The 23,232-nt window shown below is 37.9% G+C and overlaps 1 protein-coding gene and 1 pseudogene across 1 annotated transcript in view; one reads left to right on the forward strand and one right to left on the reverse strand.

Annotated features, from left to right (window-relative positions):
• ADAM32 (ADAM metallopeptidase domain 32) overlaps positions 1-23,232 on the forward strand; it is a 167,006-nt gene that overhangs the window by 86,682 nt on the left and 57,092 nt on the right. The window contains exons 13-15 of the mRNA XM_060291569.1: positions 2,342-2,434; positions 4,074-4,272; positions 22,990-23,095. Coding sequence (XP_060147552.1) covers positions 2,342-2,434; positions 4,074-4,272; positions 22,990-23,095 — 398 coding nt within the window. The remainder of the gene's footprint in view (positions 1-2,341; positions 2,435-4,073; positions 4,273-22,989; positions 23,096-23,232) is intronic.
• Positions 10,414-10,568, reverse strand: LOC115840610 (large ribosomal subunit protein eL39-like; annotated as a pseudogene).

Here is a 23,232-nt window from a genome sequence, read left to right on the forward strand (position 1 = left end):
GGTATTTTTGGTCCTTCAATTTTCCTCCTCCTCTTCCTCCTCCTCTTCCTCTTCTGCCTCTTCTTTTTCTTCTTCCTTCTCTTCCTCAGCATTAGGTTGTCTACTCTGAGTCTTTTGCCTTTCCATATAAACTTTAGAATCAGTTTGACTATGTCCACAAAATAATTGCTGGGTTTTTTTTTATTGTAATTGCACTGAATCTCTACATCAAGTTGCGAGGAACTGACATTTTAACAATATTTAGTCTTCCTATCCATGAACATGGACTATCTCTCCATTTATTTATACCTTCTCTGATTTTCTTCATCAAGTTTTGTAGTTTTTCTCATATTGATCCTGTAAAATTTTGTTAGGACTGTTCCCAAGTACTTCATTGTTTTGGTGCTAATGCAAATGGTATTGTGTTTTTTATTTCAAATTTTTATTTTTCATTGTTGGTATAAAGGAAAACAATTTCCAGCAACCTTGCTATAATTGTTTATTAGTCACAGGAGGCTTTTACTGTTACTGTTCTTTGGCTAATTATTTGGTATTTTCTTTACATAGGCAGTCATGTAATCTATGGATAAAAATAGTTTTTGTTTCTTTCCCACCTGTATATTTTCACTTCATTTTCTAGTCTTATTGCATTAGCTAGGACTTCCAGTAAGATGCTGAAGGGAGTGGTGAGAGGGGGCATCCTTGCCTTGTTTCTTTTTTAGTAGGAAAGCTTATAGTTTCTCACCATAACTGTGATATTAGCCACAGATTTTTTTCTAGATGTTACCAAATTGAAGAAGTTCTCTCTATTCCTAGTTTGCTAACATTTTGTATAAGTGCGTTTGGATTTCGTCAAGTGCTTTTTCTACAGCAATTTTTATGGTCACTGATTTTTATTCTTCAGCCTGTCAGTATGATGGATTATATTAATGGATGTTTGCATAATAAACCAGCCTTGCATACTTGTGATAAATCCCATTTGGTTGTAGTATATAATTATTTTTGCACATTGTTGGATTCAATTTCCTAATTTTTTGTTGAGGATTTTTGCATCTATGTTTATGAGATCTATTTATTGATTGATTGATCTGTAGATTTATTGATGAGGTCTACAGATTTATTGATATGTAATGTTACTTTGTCTGGGCTTGATATTAGGCTAATACTGACCTCATAGAATGAGTTAGGAAGCATCACATATCAGTGCTGGGAGAGTAATATGGCTGCGATTCCATGGCATAAAAGCAGTAGAAGCTCCATGTTTAATGCTACTCCTGGATTCTGTCCTCAGTGCTTTTTCTCTTGACTGATTTTAATTTGTATCCTTTCCATATAATAAACCATAACTGTGAGTATAACAGCTTTCAGTGAGTTCTGTGAGTTCTTCCAGTAAATTTTATAAAACCTGAGGGTGGTTTTGAGAATCCACTGAACTTGAGATTGGTGAAAGAAATGAGGACAGTCTTGGGGACTGTTCTCTCTAACTTTGCAGTGGGTCTAAACTCTACCCACCCTTTTTTCCCCCAGCTTTACTGAGGTATGATTAACAAATAAAAACTGCATATATTTAAGGTGTACAGGTATACAATGCGATGTTTTCGTATATGTACACATTGTGAGATGATTCCTGCATCAAACCAGTTTACATATACATCATCTCACACAGTTATCATTTTTTGGTTTGGTGAAAATACTTCTACTTCTTAGCAAATTTCAAGTATGCAATACAGTATTGTTAACTGTAGTCATCAAGCTGTACATTAGATCCTGAGAAATAACTCATCTCATAAATGAAAGTTTGTACCCTTTTTTTTTTTTTTTTGGCGGTACGCGGGCCTCTTACTGTTGTGGCCTCTCCCATTGTGGAGCACAGGCTCCGGACGCACAGGCTCAGCGGCCATGGCTTATGGGCCCAGCCGCTCCGCGGCACGTGGGATCTTCCCGGACCGGGGCACGAACCCTCATCCCCTGCATCGGCAGGTGGACTCTCAACCACTGCGCCACCAGGGAAGCCCTGAAAGTTTGTACCCTTTGATCAGTGTCTCCCCTTTCCTCTCACCTTTCAGGCACTGGTAACTACCATTCTACACTCTGTTCTATTATTCAGTTTCTTTAAAAAGTTGTTTTATATGTTTTGCCCAGTTTTCTAGTTGAATAAGAATTAGTAAGGTACCAGTTACTCTGTTGTGACCTGAAGTAAAAATGGCACCTTAGTATTGTAATTGTTTAGAGATGCAAAAATCTGTAAATGTTGACAGCATGCGTATTTTTACCCCGCAAATAAAAAAATAAGCACAGCTCCTGACAAAGTTTATATTACTTCCATGATGTATTTTTACTTGTGCCTTCCACTCATTTATAGCAATGTGGACCTGATAGCTGTTGTAATCCTCGAACTTGTGTGCTGAAACCAAATACACAGTGTGATAGAGGCTCATGCTGCAACAACTGTCAAGTAAGATTTTAGTTTATTACTATCTTCTAAGTATATAATGAATTATGTCTTGGATACTTTAGAACACATAGACACTTAGCTGTTAAGTAAAAGTAAATGACCTTTCATGTAAAGAAAAAAATACTAAATTCAGCATGATGTTTCTGATTTTATGAGTTATAGTTGGATGTTGAGGCCTCCTTATAATGCCATTATTCTCCCTAATGATGCTATTGTTTTTAAGTCTTTTTTTCTTTTACTCTAGTTCAACAGAATTCCTTTATTCTATTTTTAAAATGTCCTACTGTTTTTAAGTCTTGACTGAGAGCTATTACAGAATTTTTTGATACAGAAGATCACCACTAAAAGGGACTGTTTTCATTTATTTTATCCTTTTTTTTTTTTTTTTTTTAATGGTACGCGGGCCTCTCACTGTTGTGGCCTCTCCCGTTGCGGAGCACAGGCTCCGGACGCGCAGGCCCAGCGGCCATGGCTCACGGGCCTAGCCGCTCCGCGGCATGTGGGATCTTCCCGGAATGGGACACGAACCCATGTCCCCTGCATCGGCAGGTGGACTCTCAACCACTGCACCACCAGGGAAGCCCCCAATATTTATATTTTTGTGAATAAAAGTTATATTTTAGGTTGTAATGGGTATCTGTAAGTATGTAACTGAAAGATACAGCAATTTTCCATAAATGCATAAATAATGAAACTCACTAGATGTAACACTTTCCAAATGCTACGTGTTAGCACAAAATTTAAACTATGAATTTGTTATACAAAGAACATTTGACTTAAATGTCACATTTTAGCTTATATGGTGAAGATGTTGATTCCTGTCCCCTGTTTTACTTTTCAGCTCTTCCAACATATGTGTGACAGATTCGTCACATGCGAACCCCTCTATTGAACAATCTGCCAGTGTTCTGTGTTCTTCACTATCCTTTGACTGATGTGGTTTTATGTTATTTTTCTCCTGGAATCTTATCGTGGTTAATTCTTACCTCCATAATCTTTTTAGTGTGAACTGGAAGTCATCAATTAAAAAGTATGAGATAAATGCCCAGTTAAGATTCTTTATATAAAATTTCAGAATAGTATACATGAAAGTGTTAATTAACCATAGGATAATTCAGGAGAAAAATTACAATTGGGTTCCTTCTTTTCTGAGACTTCAGTAGTTGACCTGCCTCTTTTAATCACTCTTTGGTTTCCCACTGTTCATTCTCAGTTATTTAGGTTTCACATTTTCATAGAATTACAGATATTGCATACTTAAAAACTATGGTTTGAATAAGTATATTTTATTTGGAAATTATCTAAATTTCATAATTTTTGCCCCAAAGGAATAATTATCCCAAGCTAAAAGCTACTTTTTCTCCCTTCTACCAAAGCACAAACAAAACTTGGGCTCTCATTATATCATATTTTTGTTATCCTTTTCCTTGTACATATGTCTTATCTCCTGTTTTGGTTGATAACATTCAATTTTTTTCAATATGATTATCATAAGGCTTTATAACAAGAAGATAGAGACATTAATGAATAAGTACATCATCAAACTATAAATAGAATTAGAGCAATTTTAAAATAAATATTGATGAACACAACAACCTTATATGTAATGCTTTAATTTTTATGTTTTAATTTCTATTAGCTTATGCAAGCAGGTGCTGTATGTAGGCCCATTGCGCATCCTGAATGTGATGTTCCTGAGGTTTGTAATGGAAGCTCAGGAAGCTGTCCGGCTGATATAACTATACACAATGGACACAAATGTAAAGGAGGAAAAGCTTTTTGTTTTGATGGAGGCTGCCAAGATCTTGATGCACGTTGTGAGAGCATATATGGAAAAGGTATTGTATTGTAACATCTATGTAGTTGGTGCTCAGTATTTTTATTAACATTACCAAGACAATGGACAATTATATATATTTAAATTCTTTATTCTGTTTAGCTCTCTATTTTTAGTTTTTTGAGCTTATTAAGGTATAAATGAGAAAAATATGTTTAAGGTGTACAACGTAATGTTTTGATATACATATACGTTGTGAAGTAATTGCCACAGTCATCTACTTAACATATTCATTGCATATGTATACCCAGGAATAGGCTTACTGGATCATAAGGTAGTGCATTTAAATTTTTGAGAAGGCTGTCTACTGTTTTCCATAATGGCTGTACCAATTTTCATTCCCACCAACAGTATATAAAAGTTTCCTTTTCTCCACATCCTTGTTAATACTTATTATCTTTTTCTTTTTGATAACAGCTATCCTAAAAGCTGTGAGTTGTGGTTTTGATTTTCATTTCCCTGATGATTAGTGATGTTGAGCTCCTTTTCACGTATCTGATGGTCATTTGTATGTCTTTTATTTCAAGAAATGTCCATTTAGGTCCTGTGCTATTTTTATTTTTATTTATTTATTTATTTATTTATTTATTTATTTGCGGTACGCAGGCCTCTCACCGCTGTGACCTCTCCCGTTGCGGAGCACAGGCTCCGGACGCGCAGGCTCAGCGGCCATGGCTCACAGGCCTAGCCGCTCCGCGGCACGTGGGATCTTCCCGGACCGGGGCACGAACCTGTGTCCCGTGCATCGGCAGGCGGACTCTCAACCACTGCACCACCAGGGAAGCCCCTCCTGTGCTATATTTAGATCTCATTATTTGTCTTTTTTATTGAGCTGTATGAGTAACATATATTTTGGAGATTAATCCCTTATCAGATATATGGTTTACTAATATTTTCTCCCATTCTGTAGGTTTCATTTTTGCTTTGTTGATTGTTTCCTTTGCTGAGAAGTTTTTTAGTTTTATGCAGTCCCACTTATCTATTTTTGTCCAGTTTAGTTTCCAAGAGCTTTCTCCCTATGTTTTCTTCTAGTAGATTTGTAGTTTCAGGTAAGTTTAAGTCTCCTCAACCACCTGCTTTATTGAGATACAATTGGCATATAACATTGTGTAAGTTGTAGTTGTACAGCGTATTGATTTGGTACTTTTATATATTTCAGGATCATTACCTCCATAGTGTTAGCTAAACATCCGTTATGTCACATAATTACCATTTCTTTTTCATGGTGAGAACATTTAAGATCTACTGTCTTAGCAACTTGGCTAATTCTTGTCAAATATTAGTTTGAGAACCCCTCTATTGAATAATCTGAGAGTCTTAATGCATTTCTATGGCTTTATGGGAAGTTTACTATAACTAGTTGCTGGAGGAAGAAAAAATTAAGGCCTGGTACAGATGAGTCTGCTCTGTATTTGACACCATTTGGAAGTGGATTCCCTCCGCATAATTATAACCTCTCTCAGAGGTGTTTTTGAAAAATGATGTAGGAAAATTCTCTTATTGTGTAGAATCCTAGCAGTGTATGTGGTTTCCTACTTTGTCCGAAAGAGAGAAATTCAGAGGCAGTATTGATATTTGACAGTGACTAATCATGTGCAATTAATTAGGACTTGAAAAAAATAATATTAAAAAATTAATAACAAGAAGTTCTAGAGAAGGTGTATGTGGTTGTGCCTGTCAGGTAAAGCAGGGAATGTGAAGATTTTGTGTTGCATGTAAAGTTCAACACAGGGCATGCCACATAGAGGAGGCTATGTATAATCAGATAAATAACATTATCTGTCCTGTGAATGCTAGCATTTTTTCCCAGGTACCCTAGTACTTTCATAGCGAATCCACGTACAAAGAGTTTATGGCTGCAGGGATGGAGACCATGTGTGGGTTCAAAAATAGAATTTCCCTCAGCAAGATGATCTGATTACTTTTGTTGCTTGGTTAACAACCATGGGCTAAGTCAACAGCAATGGGCCAAAATTCAGATTCTGATATAGCACAATGCTGTGACAGACTGGCCAGCCACTGTGCCAACTTGATGACGTTAGATCTCTCCCAACATATAAAGGGCAGCAGTTTCCTCTCATTGGAATAGAGACATAACGTGGATATGGATTTACCTTTCAGATATCATATTTCTACTAGCAGCATTAACAACGAACTTTTAAAAATTGGGATATAATTATGTAAAGTGAACTTCATAGATCTGAAGTGTATATTTTGATGTAATCCTCACTTCAATTAAAGAGTAGAAAATTTTCATCAGCTCAGTAAGTTCTTTTCTATCTCTTTTCAGTCAGTTCCTTTAAGGCAATAATGGTTATCTTTCCTATTATCATATGTTAATTTTACCTGTTCTTGAACTTCATATAAATGAAGTATTTCATCATATGAGTATTCTACAGATAGTTTTTACATTCTCATATTTATGGACACTTGGATTGTTTCTAGGTTTCTTTTCTATTATGAATAGAGGTGTTATGAGGCTTCATATATAAGTCTTTTTGTAAATATATGTTTCTGTTTCTCCTGAGTAAAGATTTTGGAGTGGAACTGCTGTCTTAAGAGTAGCTGTATGCTTAATTTTATGAGAAACCTGCTCACTGTTTTCTAAAGACATTATACTACTTCTTATCTCTACCAGCAACATGAGAACTTCAGTTGCTCCATGTTCTTGGTGACATTTGATGTTGTGAGTCTTTTTAATTTTAGTAAAATGTAAATGTAAATGTAAATGTAAAATGGTAGTTGATTCTGGCTTTAATTTGCATTTCTATCATGATTGATATCAAAGATGTTGAGCACATTATTTGCTGCTTATTGACTACATATATGATATATGGAATATATATATTTTCCGTTTGTAGTGTTCGTTCACATCTTTGCCCATTTTTAATTGGGTTTTTGCCTTTTTATTATTTATATGTGTAATTTATACGTTCTATATTCAAATGCATTTTAAGATATAAGTATTGTATTTTTTCCCAATATGCAGTTTCCCATGTACATTTTTAATGGTGATTTTTGATAAGAAAACTTTAATTTTGAGGAAGTTTAGTTCATCAAATTTTTTCTATAGTTTTTCTAAGAAGTATTTGCCTACTCCAAAGTCATCCACATATTTTCCTGTTTTTCTCTGAGGTTTTGATTTAACTTTTATTTTTATTTATTTAAACTTTTCAAAAATTTTTATTGGAGTGTAGTTGATTTACAGCATTCTGTTAGTTTCACGTGTACTGTAGAGTGAATCTGTTATACGTATATGTATATCTACTCTTTTTTAGATTCTTTTCCCATATGTGCTATTACAGAGTATGGAGTAGAGTTCCTTGTGCTATTCAGTAGGTCCTTATTAGTTATCTACTTTATATATAGTAGTGTGTATATGTCTGTTCCAATCTTCCAGTTTATCCCTCCCCTGCCCCTTACCCCCTGGAAACCATAAGTTTATTTTCTACATCTGTAACTCTATTTCTGTTTTGTAGATAAATTCATTTGTAACCTCTTCCATATATAAGTGATATCGTATGACATTTGTCTTTCTGTGTCTGACCCACTTCACTCAGTATGACAATCTCTAGGTCCATCTTTGTTGCTGGAAATGACATTATTTTGTTCTTTTTTATGGCTGAGTAATATTCCATTGTATATATGTGCCACATCTTCTTTATCCATTCCTCTGTTGATGGACATTTAGGTTGCTTCCATGTCCTGGCTATTGGCTATTGTGAATAGTATGCTGCAGTGAACATTGGGGTGCATGTATCTTTTTGAATTATGGTTTTCTCCAGATATATGCCCAGGACTGGTATTGCTGGATCATATGGTAGCTCTATTTTCAGTTTTTTAAGGAACCTCCATACTGTTCTCCGTAGTGGCTGTACCAGTTTTCATTCCCACCAACAGTGTAGGAGGGTTCCCTTTTCTCCAGACCCTCTCCAGCACTTATTGTTTGTAGATTTTTGATGATGGCCATTTTGACCTGTGTGTGGTGATACCTCATTGTAGTTTTGATTTGTATATCTATAATAATTACTGATATTGAGCATCTTTTCATGTGCTTTTTAACCATCTGTATGTCTTCTTTGGAGAAATGTCTATTTAGATCTTCCACCCAATTTTTGATTGGTTTTTTTTTTTTTCTGATATTGAGCTGCCTGAGCTGTTTGTATATTTTAGAGATTAATCCCTTGTTGGTGGCTTCATTTGCAAATATTTTCTCCCATTCTGAGGGTTGTCTTTTACTTTTGTTTACCATTTCCTTTGCTGTGCAAAAGCTTTTAAGTTTAATTAGGTCCCATTTGTTTATTTTTGTTTTTATTTCCATTACTCTAGGAGGTGGATTGAAAAAGATCTTTTTGCGATTTATGTCAGAGAGTGTTCTCCCTATGTTTTTCTCAAAAGTTTTATAGTATCCGGCCTTACGTTTAGGTCTTTAATACATTTTGAGTTTATTTTTGTGTATGGTGTTTGGGTGTGTTCTAATTTCATTCTTTTACATGTAGCTGTCCAGCTTTCTCAGCACCACTTATTGAAGAGACTGTCTTTTCTCCACTGTATATTCTTGCCTCGTTTGTTGTAGATTAGGTGAACATAAGTGTGTGGATTTATTTCTGGACTTTCTATCCTGTTCTATTGATCTATATATCTGTTCTTGTACCAGTACCACACTGTTTTGATGACTGTAGCTTTGTAGTATAGTCTGAAGTCAGGGAGCCTGATTCCTCCAGCTTTGTTTTTCTTTCTCAAGATTGCTTTGGCCATTCAGGGTCTTTCCTGTTTCCATACAAATTGTAAAATGGTTTGTTCTAATTCTGTGAAAAATGCCATCGGCAATTTGATAGGGATTGCATCGAACCTGTAGCTTGCTTTGGGTAGTATAGTCATTTTCACAATATTGATTCTTCCAATCCAAGAACATGGTATATCTCTCCATCTGTTTGTGTCGTATTCTATTTCTTTCATCAGTATCTTATAGTTTTTGGAGTACAGGTCTCTTGCCTCCTTAGGTAGGTTTATACCTAGGCAATTTGTTCTTTTTGATGCAATAGTAAATGGGATTGTTTCCTTGATTTCTCTTTCTGATCTTTCGTTGTTAGTGTATAGGTGTGCAACAGATTTCTTTATATTAATTTTGTATCCTGCAACTTTACCTAATTCATTGATGAGCTCTAGTAATTTTCTGGTAACATCTTTAGGGTTTTCTATGTATACTATCATGTCATCTGCAAACAGTGAGAGTTTTACTTCTTTTCCAAGTTGTGTTCCTTTTATTTCTTTTTCTTCTCTGATTGCTGTGGCTAGGACTTCCAAAACTATGTGGAATAAAAGTGGCGAGAGTGGACATCCTTGACTTTTTCCTGATCTTAGAGGAAATGCTTTCTGCTTTTCACCATGGAGGATGACGTTTGCTGTGGGTTTGTCATATATGGTCTTTATTATGTTGAGGTAGGTCCTCTCTCTCCCCATATTCTGGAGTATTTTTTTTTTTATCATAAATCACTGTTGAATTTTGTCAAAAGTTCTTTCTGCATCTATTGAGATGATCATATGGTTTTTATTCTTCAATTTGTTGATGTGGTGTATCACATTGATTGATTTGCGGATATTGAAAAATCCTTTCATCCTTAGGGTAGATTCCACTTGATCATGGTGTATGATCCTTTTAATGTGTTGTTGGATTCTGTTTGCTAGTATTTTGTTGAGGATTTTTGTGTCTATGTTCATCAGTGATATGGGTCTGTAATTTTCTTTTTTTGTGATATCTTTGTCTGGTTTTGGTATCAGGATGATAGTGGCCTCGTACAATGAGCTTGGCAGTGTTCCTTCCTATGCAATTTTTTGGAAGAGTTTCAGAAGGGTAGGTGTTAACTCTTCTCTAAATGTTTGATAGAATTTGCCTGTGAAGTCATCTGGTCCTTGCCTTTTTTTTGTCGGAAGATTTTTTTTTTTCCAACAAAAGATTTCACATATTTATTACTGAGCTACACAGTGAGCAGTGATGAGGAAAGATCAAGAAAAGAGGAGAGAGCCATTCCATTTTTCCCATCAAACACAGGCAGCTGTTCCAGACACTAGTGATGTTCTGATACGTTAAGATGCAATTGACCTTGATCACATAAATGTGTGACACGTCACATGCGGTTCCTTATAGACCCAGCTTAGTTCTTCTCCAGTGTCTTCTCTTGGAGTTGTATCTGATTTTATTACCAGTTTTTATTCGAATTCATTGGGGAATGGGACGATTCTGCTTTCATTTTTGGCCAGGAATCGCTTGATCCTGAAAGTCTTGTGAGAAGACATGGCGAGGAGCAAATTCAACCACACATAGGATGGCAGACAAGAGAAAAGAGGAGGAAGTGAGTGGAAGGACATATTTAGAAGGCCTGTTGGAAGATTTTTAATCACAGTTTCAATTTCAGTACTTGTGGTTAGTCTGTTCATATTTTTTATTTCTTCCTGCTTCAATCTTGGAAGGTTGTATCTTTCTAAGAATTTGTCCATTTCTTCTAGGTTGTCCATTTTATTGGGCTATGGTTAGTTGCTTGTAGTAGCCTCTTATGATCCTTTGTATTCTGTGGTGTACGACTTCTCCTTTTTCATTTTTAATTTTATTGACTTGAGTCCTCTCCCCTTTTTCTTTATGAGTCTGGCTAAAGGCTTATCAATTTTGCTTATCTTTTCAAAGAACCAGCTTTCAGTTTCATTGGTCTTTGCTATTGTTTTTTTTTTGTCTCTATTTCATTTATTTCTGCTCTGATATTTATGATTTCTTTCCTTCTACTAACTTTGGGTTTTGTTTCTTCTTCTTTATCTAGTTGCTTTAGGTATAAGGTTAGGTTGTTTATTTGAGATTTTTCTTATTTCTTGAGGTGAGATTGTATTGCTGTAAACTTCCTTCTTAGAAGTGCTTTTGCTGCCTTCCATAGGTTTTGGATGGTCGTGTTTTTGTTGTCTCTAGGTATTTTTAGATTTCTTCTTTGATTTCTTCAGTGGTCCATCGATTGCTTAGTAACATTGTTTAGCCTCCATGTGTTTGTGGTTTTTATAATTTCTTTTCCTGTATTTAATCTCTAATCTCATAGCATTGTGGTCAGGAAGCATACTTGATATTATTTCAATTTTCTTAAATTTACCAAGGCTTGATTTGTGACTCAAGATCTGATTATCCTGGAGAATGTTCCATGTGCACTTGAGAAGAAAGTGTATACTGCTGCTTTCAGATGGAATGTCCTGTAAATATCAGTTAATCTCTCTGAACTAATGTTTCATTTAACGCTTGTGTTTTCTTATTAATATTCTGTCTGGATGATCTGTCCTTCGGTGTAAGTGCGATGTTAAAGTCCCCCATAATTATTGTGTTACTGTCGATTTTCCCTTTTATGGCTTAACATTTGCGTTATATATTGAGGTGCATGTTAGGTGCATCTGTATTTACAACTGTTACATCTTCTTCAATTGATACCTTGATCATTATGTAGTGTCCTTCCTTGTCTCTTGTAACAGTCTTTATTTTAAAGTCTATTTTGTCTGATATGAGTACTGCTACTCCAGCTTTCTTTTTATTTCCATTTGCCCCTCACTTTCAGTCTGTGTGTGTCCCTAGGTCTGAAATGGCTCTCTGGTAGACAGCATATATATGGGTCTTGTTTTTGTATTTATTCAGCCAGTCTGTGTCTTTTGGTTGTAGCGTTTAATTCATTTACATTTAAGGTAATTATCAATATGTATGTTTTTATTGCCATTTTCTTAATTGTTTTGTGTTTGTTTTTGTCGGTCTCTTTTCTTCCCTTCCTCTTTTGTTCTCTTCTCTTGTGTTCCCACTTAGAGAAGTTCCTTTAGCATTTGTTGTAAAGCTGGTTTGATGGTGCTGAATTCTCTTAGCTTTTGCTTGTCTGCAAAGCTTTTGATTTCTCCATCAAATCTAATGAGAGCCTTGCTACATAGAGTATTCTTGGTTGTAAGGTTTTTCCCTTTCATCACTTTAAAGATATCATGCCACTCCCTTTTGGCCTGCAGGTTATCAGCTGAAAAATCAGCTGATAACCTTATGGGGATTCCCTTGTGTGCTATCTGTTGCTTTTCCCTTGCTGCTTTTAATATTTTTTTCTTTGTATTTAATTTTTGTTAGTTTGATTAATATGTGTCTTGATGTGTTTCTCCTTGGGTTTATCCTGTGTGGGACTCTGCACTTCCTGGACTTGGGTGACTATTTCCTTTCCCACGTTAGGGAAGTTTTCAACTGTAATCTCTTCAAATATTTTGTCAGTCCCTTTCTCTTTCTCCTCTTCTTCGGGGACCCCTATAATTTGAATGTTCTTGCAATTAATGTTGTCCCAGAGGTCTCTGAGACTGTCCTTCTTTTAATTGTTTTTTCTTTATTCTGTTCTGCAGCAGTGATTTCCACCATTCTGTCTTCCAGCTCACTTATCTGTACTTCTGCCTCAGTAACTTTGCTATTGATTCCTTCTAGTGTATTTTTCATTTCAGTTATTGTATTGTTCACCACTGTTTGTTTGTTCTTTAGTTCTTCTAGGTCCTTGTTAAGCATTTCTTGTATCTTCTTGACCCGTGCCTCCATTCTTTTTCCGAGATCTTGGATCATCTTTACTATCATTATTCTGAATTCTTTTTCTGCTAGATTGCCTATTTCCTCTTCATTTAGGAGAGGCTTTTACCTTACTTCTTCATCTGCAACATATTTCTCTGTCATCTCATTTTATCTAACTTACTGTGTTCGAAGTCTCCTTTCTACAGGCTGCAGGATCGTAGCTCCTCTTGCTTCTGGTGTCTGCCCCCTGGTGGTGGAGGTTGGTCCAGGGGCTTGTGTAGGCTTCCTGATGGGAGGGGCTGGTGCCTGTTCTCTGGTGGGTGGAGCTGGGTCTTGTCCCTCTGGTGGGCAGGTCCTTGTCCAGGGGTGTGTTTTGGGGTGTCCAGGAGCTTAGTATGACTTTAGACAGCCTGTCTGCTGATGGGGGGGCTGTATTCCTGTCTTGCTGGTTGTTTGGCCTGAGTAGTTCTAGCACTGGAGCTTGCAGGTTGTTGGGTGGGGCTGGGTCTTGGTGCCAAGATGGGGATCTCCAGGAGAGGTCATGCCAATTAATATTCCTGGGCGGTCCTGCAGCCATAAGTCAGTGCTTCCCCCCTGGGGGCTTGGGTTTGACCCCTGTTTGGAGAACTAAAGTCCTGAAAGCTGTGCTGTGCAACCAAATAAACAAAATAAAACAGAGAAACTAAAACCAAGAAAAACCATAAAAACAATCCAAAAAAAATCCCCAATGAAAACAAAAAAAAATCAATTAAACAACCAAACAAAAAAACCAAAACAATAAATAATAAACTAAGAAAACAAACAACAACAACAAAAAAAACCCCCAAAACAAAAAATACCCCAGAAAATTTTTTAAAAAAGAAATAAAACAACAACAACAACAACAAAATTCTCTGGGGCCTCTGATACCAGTGTCCTTGCCCACATGGTGAGCTACAGCCAACCTCCACCTCCCCAGGAGACACTCCAAGACCTCTAGGTAGGTCTTTGGACCCGCTGTGGGCACTGTGGAGGCAGCTCAGACTTTGACCTGGCCCAGCTCCTGCATGTACGTGCCCACAAAGTCCACAGCTGCTAAAGCTGGATCCGTCTCAGCCGTGGGAGCGCTCATTGTCCCTTCAGATGTTCTATAGGTGCTGGGTTTACCAAGCTGATCGTGGTGGTTAATCCGTGGCTTGTGCAGCTGCAAGGAGAGATTTCAGTTCTTCTTAGTTGCACAGCCCCTGGGGCTCAGCTTTGGTTTCGGCCCCACCTCTGCATGTGGGCTACCTCAGGCATCTGCTCACTGCCCAGGCGAGTGGGAGCGAAGGCAGCAACTGGGGGCATGCTGGCCTGTTTCGGCGGGAGGGGGTGGGGCAGCGACTGACTGTGGCGTGCGTGCTCACTCAGGTGGGAGGGGGATAAGGTGGAAACAACTGGGGCACGCATGCTCACTCTGGTTGGAGCCCCTCCTAGTGCCTGTGGTGGCATGGGCTGGCGTGTGGGGAGAGAGGCTGTGATGGCAGACCCGCCCTTCATGCATCACTCAACAGTGGCTCCTCACTTCTGTGGTGGTCCAGGCTTCTTCCAAGAGCATTCCCAGTTGCAGAGCTCCTCACTTCTGTCCCCTCAGGCTGTCTCCGAGCAGCCAACAGCCCTCCTCTCCCTGGGTCTGCTCTCCAAACCCCATGTTCCGGCACTGGCAGACACCCGTTTCACCCTGGGGCTTGCAGGCTGTGGCATGGACCATCTGTGTAAATCTCGCTCTGTCTTGCCTGCCACAGACTGGTTGCTGCACTTTCCTCTGATAGCCCTCGCAGCTCCCCTTCTATCTCAGCTAATTGCCCTGCCAGTGAGGGGGCTTCTCCAGTTGCGGGAACCTCTCCTCTCCTTCAACTCCTCCCAGGAGAGCAGGTCCCATCCCGTTTCCTCTTTTCTTTTTCTTCCTTCTCTCTCTTTCATCCTACCTGGTTATGCGGGGATCTTTTCTTGTCCTTTTAGGCGTCTGAGGTCCTCTGCTAGTGTTCAGCAGGTGCTTTGTGTGAATTGTTCCATTTGTAGATGTATTCTTGATATATTTGTGAGGAGAGCTGAGCTCCAGTTCCTCCTATTCCACCATCTTCACCTTGAACCTAACTTTTCTTTTAAATCATTATTTCTTGGAAAGATTATTATTTTTTCATTCCATTGATTTGCTATCTCTGTTTAAAATGAGTTGATAATATAATATAGTTCCATTTCTAGATTTCTTCTACATCAATCTGTTTATCCTTATGCTATTAATTACTGTAGTTTATAGTAAACCTTTATATATTAGGTAATATAAGTCATTCAACTTCATTTATTCTTTTTCAATACTGCTTTGGATTTTCTGAGTCCTTTTCATCTCCATATAAATTTTAACATCAGCTTGCCAATTTCTAAAAAAAAAAATTGCCTCCTAGAATTTTGATTGAGGTTGTGTCAGATTTATAGATGAATTCTGGATTATTAATATCTTAACAATATTGTGTTTTGCAACCCATGATGCTTTAAGTAGCGTTTTGTAGTTTAATGAACATATTTTTAATATCTTTATTTTATATTAATCCTAACTACATTTTAGGTTTTGGTACTATTGTAAAAAGTGTTGTTTTTATGAAGATTGGTTTTCCAATTGTTTGTTGCTAATATGTAGAAATACAATCGATTTTTGTATCTTGACCCCTTATCTGTGATCTGATATAGTAAGTCATAATGATGCCTACTAAATATAGAGAAATCTTATTCTAACTGGTCATCACAGAATAGAGAATTATACCATGATGTAGATGAACAATTGTTAAATGGAAAAAATATTATATAATAAGAATTCAGAGTACTTGCTCAGAATGAATCATCATAAGAAAAAAAATTTACATTTTGTATATTGCCTGGTAACTAATCAAACATCTAGCGCTTTCCGAGTTATTTCTTCCTGTACAAATGCTGACAAAGATGATATGAAATTTACTGCTAGAAGCAAACTGACTGTATACTTTTTTGTCTAAAAAGCTATATTTCGCAGAGATCACTGGAATTTGATAATGACCCACAATACCTACCACACTGGCTCTACTAGTATTTTTTGTTGACTTTCTTGGATTTTCTACACACACACACACAATCATGAGAATAAAGAATGTTTTACTTTTTATTTTCCAGTTTGTATGTTATTTACTTCTTTTTATTTCCTTACTGCACTGTATAGGGTCAACATTGAATGAAAGTAGTAAGAAATTAGTAAAACATTGTTGTGATTTAGCGATGTTCTCTTAGATGGAGAACGCTTAATATTACACTTAGTTAGATAAGTATAGTATTAGCTGTATGATAGTACCTGTAGGCTTTTCCTGCTGTCTCAGGCATGGGCACACGTGGAGCATCCGTGGAGGCAAGGCCTGGAAAGCATGTGCTTGCTGAGCAACAGTGGATCCAGGGTCTAAGGCTCTGGGCAGCACACAGGACTGGTGACTGGGTGCCCATGGAGCAGCTCTGGCTCTGGGGTCTGGGGCATATGCAGCGTTTGGGGTGGAGGGGCAGCCCTGGTCTTTGGCCAGAACGCTAGCAGCTCTTTCTGGGTGGGGTGCAGCAGCATCTTCTTATTTGGGTGGAGATGGCTCTTGATAGCTTCATGGAGAAAGCTGCCAGTGTCCTCTGTGGAGCGGGCTGCTGGGGTCCTCCTGTGGTGAGCCCTGTGGGGTCCTCGACTGTGAAAGCTGTGGGGTGTCCATGGCTGTTGTGGAGGCCCTCCTGGCAAACTCTGCCGTGTCCTCTGGAGAGCAGGCCACTGGGGACGGTGGTGGCATCCACTGCATGATAGATGCTGATAGTTCCCACCCTTCTGTGTTCCTGGCTTTCTCCAAGTATGTCCCCTAAGTCATCTACGCAGTGGTCCTTTCTGTCCAGTTAGTCTCCTTTTTTGCTCCGCTGTGTTGCTATAGGTTCTTTTTTTTTTTTTTTGCGGTACGCAGGCCTCTCACTGTTGTGGCCTCTCCCGTTGCGGAGCACAGGCTCCAGATGCGCAGGCTCAGTGGCCATGGCTCATGGGACCAGCCGCTCCGTGGCATGTGGGATCTTCCCGGACCGGGGCATGAACCCGTGTCCCCTGCATTGGCAGGCGGACTCTCAACCACTGCGCCACCAGGGAAGCCCGCTATAGGTTCTTAATCGTACCCTTGAGCCCCTCCCAGGGCTATTTTCGTTTGTAGAGAGCTAACTGTTGTTTTTGTGTGTTGTGGGGGAGGGAACGAAGGCTGGAGAGATCTCTTACTCTGCCATCTTGCTGATCTCTTCCTCAATGAGTTTTTTAAATGTCAGAGAAGTAGATGTGTGTCCTAGTCTAGTTCTTGATAAAATGTCCAGGATAATTTTACCAAGAGAGATCAAGGCCTCAAAAATTCTTTACCAATAAATTATTTTCTTTACCAATAAATTACCAGTTAATTACCAATAAATTATTACCAATAAATTATTTTCTGAAAGTTAGTATCCCCAGGGAGTCAATTCATTTAATTAATATTTGGCCCCAAACACCTAGACTTAAAGTCTGTCGCACATTTCTAATTCTGGTATAGAGGATGGCCCACTGTCTTTGGCCCCTAGAAAATTTTTTATAGGTAGTGCATTTATTGATATGACAGATATAAGGGAGATAGGGAGATAGGAACTGTGGCTCTCTGAATATAGTGCTTGTACCTTTATCTGAGGAAAAAATAAAGTGTCTTAGAACTCAGAAGAAGTAGTGCTATGATAGAATCTCATAAAAGTGAGACCAAGATAAATAGGAAGTTTCAGGAATTATGTAATGGAAACTACAAGTATTCAAAGTGGTCATTCAACTGAGCTTAATTTGTTTGATCTCATGAATGGTAATAATTGCTTCTAAAGTGTCTGTAAGATTGCCTATGTTAACAGCTGATCCCACTGGACTCAGTACTGCAAACTCTTCAATGACTGCAATGCAGATATTGGGTAGAGCTGACCACCTGTGCTCCCACTGGTCCTCTGAACACTGTGGATCAGTTTGGAGCTCAGTCTGGATCAATCTGGTCTCCCTGTTACTAGTGAACCGTGGCATCTGGTGTAATACATTTTATATGGGACACCCATTCCTAAAGCATTTGGTTTACTATAATGGCAATCCTCATTATTAGTTAGAGAATAAACTTATTATACAGATACCTAAAAATCCAATGGTTCAAAAGAGATAGACTGTATTTTCTCTCTCATATAGTATTCCAGAGATAGGCAATTCATCAAAGATGGTTCAACAGCTTTGCTCTATGACATTTTTCAGGAACCTGTCGTCTTTCTTTTTGCTCCGTCATCCCTTGTGTCTTTGGTAGAAGGTAGTTTTCCAGCACAAAACGTTTATACTAGCCCATGGAATGGAGAAAAGAAGAAATGGAAGTGTAACCAGCTTGCGCTTAATGCCATTAACTGGATGTTTTGCATATAATTTCTACTCATAATCCACTGACCAGAACCTAGTCACATACCATATCTAGTTGCAAGGGAGTCTGAAAAATGTTTTCTCTAGCTTGGTGTCGATGTGCCCTGCTAATAACAAGAAAGTTCCATTACTGAATGGAAGAAAGAAGGAATGGATATTGGGGGACAATTGCCCCCCACTTGCCCACAGTTAGCCAAAGTTGAGGTTATGGTAACAGTTTATGCTTTCTAGTAGTCATGTTTTTCTGGAGTACCAAAGTTTATATAGAGAAGGCAGAGGTTAGTATAGATCAGAGTATCATAAACTGTTTTATTGATGGTAAGAGGCAAGATTTCACAGTAGGCTTCTAGATTCATCTTTTTCTGCAGAGGCCTCAGGTAGGATTTTCCTCTTAGTACCACTTTCTAAGAACTGCTTAATATCCACATGGTTACTGTGGGAAATATGTTATTAGTATAGTTTGGTCTTATACCCCTGTTTATACTTGGTTGGACAGTAGCGGGTACCTAACCAGACCCAGTCTAACTGCAGTACTCTTCAACCTTGCTACATTTGGTGGGTTTTGAGCTGAATGTCTAAGTCATGCTAAGGGAGTTGGGGAGGTTCTGAGTTTCTTTTCTGGGACTTTTAGACAGTTAAACAAGAGAGTTTTCCCTCTAAGGACTCAAAATTATCATAAATAAAGATCCAGAGTTTTGGGCAGCTATGTTTTTGACCATGTGGAAAAGGATGGGCCTCAGTGAGACAGAAGAATGAAGCTGGAGTGTAAACATAAATGAAAACAAGAGATAGAGAGATAATCTTTACTTACATTTCTTCCTTGAGTGCCAATATAATAAATATTTCATTTAATCTGTCTCTTGTTATTCTCATAATTAGTGATGAATTTCCTGGACTTCTTTGAAAATAGTTATTTCTCCATTATTTCAGCTGGTGTTACAGTAATAATCTATAGTTTATTGGAGATGGAAAAGAATTATATAGCTCAAGTGGCTTCAGATTGTATAAGTAAGTTTATGCTTATTTATCTTAAATATCTCTTAGGACTGTTTTAGGAGCCATGAGGAAAAAATTTCAACTCTTACTTCGTATCATGAATTTGTGGAAATTTTAAATTGGTTCTATCTACAAGTTATTTGAAAAATGTAGAATCGATATTGCCTCTTTCGATAAAAAATATCTAGAAGGCCACAAAACAGAAACTAATGAAATTAGTGAGGTGACATTGGAAACATAATTTGGGAGAGATCACTAAGGAGTTTGTTTCAAATGTTAATCTTTAAAAATCTCTATTGCTTCAAATAGAATAGGTATAATTCCTATTGGAGGTTTTGATTTTGGATGTCAAACTCCGTAAGAAAGACAGATCATGGAATATGTTCCCCAAGGTGTTGATTTTTTTCATTCATTCAATAAATATTTATTTATCACCTTAATTGGGTGAGGCATTCTTCTAGGACTGGAAACCCAGGGATGGGAAAGACAAAAAAAAAAGATTCCTATTCTTATGGAGGTTATATTCCAGTGAAGGGTTCAGGCATAAACAATAAAAAAATTAGTAAATAAGTAAATAAATATAATCATTTCCATTAGTGGTGAATGGTATGATAACAACAGCAAAAAAATCCCCCAAACAAAGCAACAGCAAACAGAGTGATAGGAAAAAGACTGATGATGAAGGTGAGGCTGTTCAGACAGGGTGTTCAGAGATGGTTTCTGTGTGGAAGTGAAATTTGAGTAGAAACTTTAATATTAAGAAGAAGTCAGCCAGAAGATGATCTTAGGAAAGAGCATTTTGGGCAGAGAAATGCAGCAAATGTTATGGTTCTGAGTTAGGAATGAATTTGGTGAGTTCAAGGATGAAAAGAAGGGCAGTGTGGCTGAAAGGTAGTGAACCAGGCTGAGTAAGGACCATGGCAAGAAAAATGGATTTTATTCTTAATGTAATGGGAAACCACTAGAGATATTTAAGTAAGAGGCTGATGTATTTTTATTTTTTAAAAAGATCACTCTGACTTACGATATGGAGAATGTACTATGGAGAGTGGAAGTGGGGAGTCGTTTAGAAGCTATGGTAGCATATTAGAAGAGAACTGATGATAGCACAGGCTAGAGTGGTGACTGCGCAGCAGATGAGAAGTGGTCATGCTCAGGCTGTATTTAGGGGCAGTGTCCATAATACATGGATTAGATGGTGGAGGCAGGTAGTGAGGGGGGGAAAAAGAAATCAGGAATTCTTCCTAAGTTTTCGCCTGAACATTGGTTGACTAATGGTCCTATAAAGAAGCCTAGGGTGTAAAACAATTTGGTTTTAGGATATGTTAAGTTGCAAATGCCTGTTAGTCATGAGATGAGGTGAGAAAGATGTCAGGTTATAAAAGATAAAACTTTAGCTAACGTTTCAATGGCTCCCTTTATTACAGTTGAGATGGGGTGGCCTTCTAGTCCATCTAACTGGAAACGTAAACTAGTCGTCTCTAATAGTGGTCAAGGGAGTAAAACCTCAGACTCCCTACTCTGCAGTGCTATTTATGAGTCTTGCCTAAACTACTTGCAGTAGTTTTCCAGCACCCACATTTACTGACCTAGTACCAGCCATGCACATCTGTCTATGAAAGTCCATCTACTATTTTGTGGTACCTCATAGCATTTGATAATAGGTTAGAGGGAATCTAAATACACTATTTGGACTATAGAAGAGAAAATTCTCTTACTTTGTAGACTTCATCAGTATACTGGGTTTAAGGAAATATTTGACATGTGATTTCACATTTTCAAAGTGTTGCCCTTTTGGTGTTTCCATATCACGTTGGAAAACCCAGACTGAGCTGAAAGAAAGTCCCTAACACTAATGAGAGAAGGTATTCAAGGGAGAAATTAAATACAGGGCTCATTGGTACCTTTAGAAGCACTATTTGAATGAGTAAAAATTGGCCTGGATGAAGAGCATTCCTAACCTGGTATTCTCAGATTCACAACTGAGCTAATAAACATTGTGAATACTCAGAAATACCATTACCTGTCCTCACGGTACATATACAAGCACCTTTGATGGACCAATGTTTAAAAATGGTGGAAAGAGATAGAATTAGGAGAAGGTAAAAAATTAAAGGGAATAGTGGGGAAAATGTAAATCATAGAAGGAGCTGGTAAATAGGAGAAACCTTCTTAATCTCAAAAGAAAATGGAGAAGGATTAGATGGGAATTAAGAGTGACTAAATATGGGACTTCCCTGGTGGCGCAGTGGTTGAAAATCCGCCTGCCAATGCAGGGGGCATAGGTTCGAGCCCTGGTCCGGGAAAATCCCACATGCTGTTCAGCAACTAAGCCCATGGCGCCACAATTACTGAGCCTGCGCTCTAGAGTCTGTGAGCCTAGAGCCCGTGCTCTGCAACAAGAGAAGCCACTGCAATGAGAAGCCCGTGCACCGCAGTGAAGTGTAGCCCCCGCTCGCTGCAACTAGAGAAAGCCCATGCACAGCAACGAAGACCCAATGCAACCAAAAATAAATTAATAAATTAATAAAAAAAAAGAGTGACTAAATAAGCATCATCTTAATTAAGTTTCATAACAATCCACTGAGGTAGATATTATTACCTACTTTTATATTTTATAGATGGGCAGTTAGACTTAGCAAGGTTCATTTTGGAGATGGTGACTGTGCTAGGTGGAATTCTAAGATGGCCCCCAATATTCTTCTGGTGTACATTTCTTGGATAATCCCCTCTCTGAGTTGGGGGAGAACCCGTGAATATATGATGGAATGTCATTCCTATGATTAGATTACATAGTAAATATGAAGGAATTTTAAAGATGTAATTAAGGTCCATAATTAGTCAACTTTGAATTAATCAAAAGGGAGATCATTCTGAGTGGGGCCTCACCTAATAATGTGAGCCTTTAGAAGAAGGAAGATGTCAGAAGATTCTCTTGCTGGCTTGGCAGAAATAAGCTGCCATTGTTGTGAGAGGGCCGTGTGACTAGGACCTGAGGGGCCAAGAGCAACCCCTGGCAGATAGTAAGACAATGGAGCAATGGGTGCAAAAAAATGAATTCTTCCAACGACCAGTGAGATTGGAAGAGGACTCCAGCCTCAAATGAGACTGTAACCCCAGCCACTAGGCTGAACTTTATTTCAGCCTAGTGAGACCCTGAACCGAAAACCTGCTTGTGCTTTGCCAGGCTCCTGACTTACAGAAACTGTGACGTGGGTATTGTTTTAAGGTGCCAGTATATTGGTAATTTTTTATACAATGATAAAAAAACTAATATAGGAATGAAGGAAAAATAGGTAAATTTATAGTTTGGCAATTTTGGTCCCTTCACTTCAGACTTTCTGAAGATACGAGCTTTCTTTAATGAGATTTTTTTATACACCTGGCTTTTTATAAATTCCTACTCAGAATCTAGGAGAACAAGTATAGTTTTCTCTCTCTTGTCTTCTTTCACAGAGCCCTCTCAAGGTTTACACTTCTGTAGCTCTCCCCATCCTCATAATATCTTTTGTGATGGAAATGACTGAAAATGAAGTAAAAGGAGAAATAACCATGAGCGTTACTTTTCACTTTAATCATTTCTTTTTTCTTACAACGTCACTAGGAAACTTTTGAATAGATGATAATAATAGAGAAAAAAACATAAGAAACATAAATATATGAGGAAATTGAGGAAGATGGAAAAAAAGGAAGTTTTAATCCAAATATATTTTTAACTTTGACAGGTTCAAAAAATGCTCCATTTGCCTGCTATGAAGAAATACAGTCTCAAACTGATAGGTTTGGGAACTGTGGTAGAGAAAGAAGCAAATATAAATTTTGTGCATGGAGGTATGCTATGCAAATATTAAAGATAACCTCTCGTGTTCTGTAAGATTCTGTTTTTAGTTTTTCTCTATATATGTCATTCATTCCAGTGGTTTCAAGTATCACATGTGTATGGGAGTAAATCTGAAATCAAAATCTCT

This window comes from Globicephala melas, chromosome 21, assembly GCF_963455315.2.
Source record: "Globicephala melas chromosome 21, mGloMel1.2, whole genome shotgun sequence".
Lineage (NCBI taxonomy): Eukaryota > Metazoa > Chordata > Mammalia > Artiodactyla > Delphinidae > Globicephala > Globicephala melas.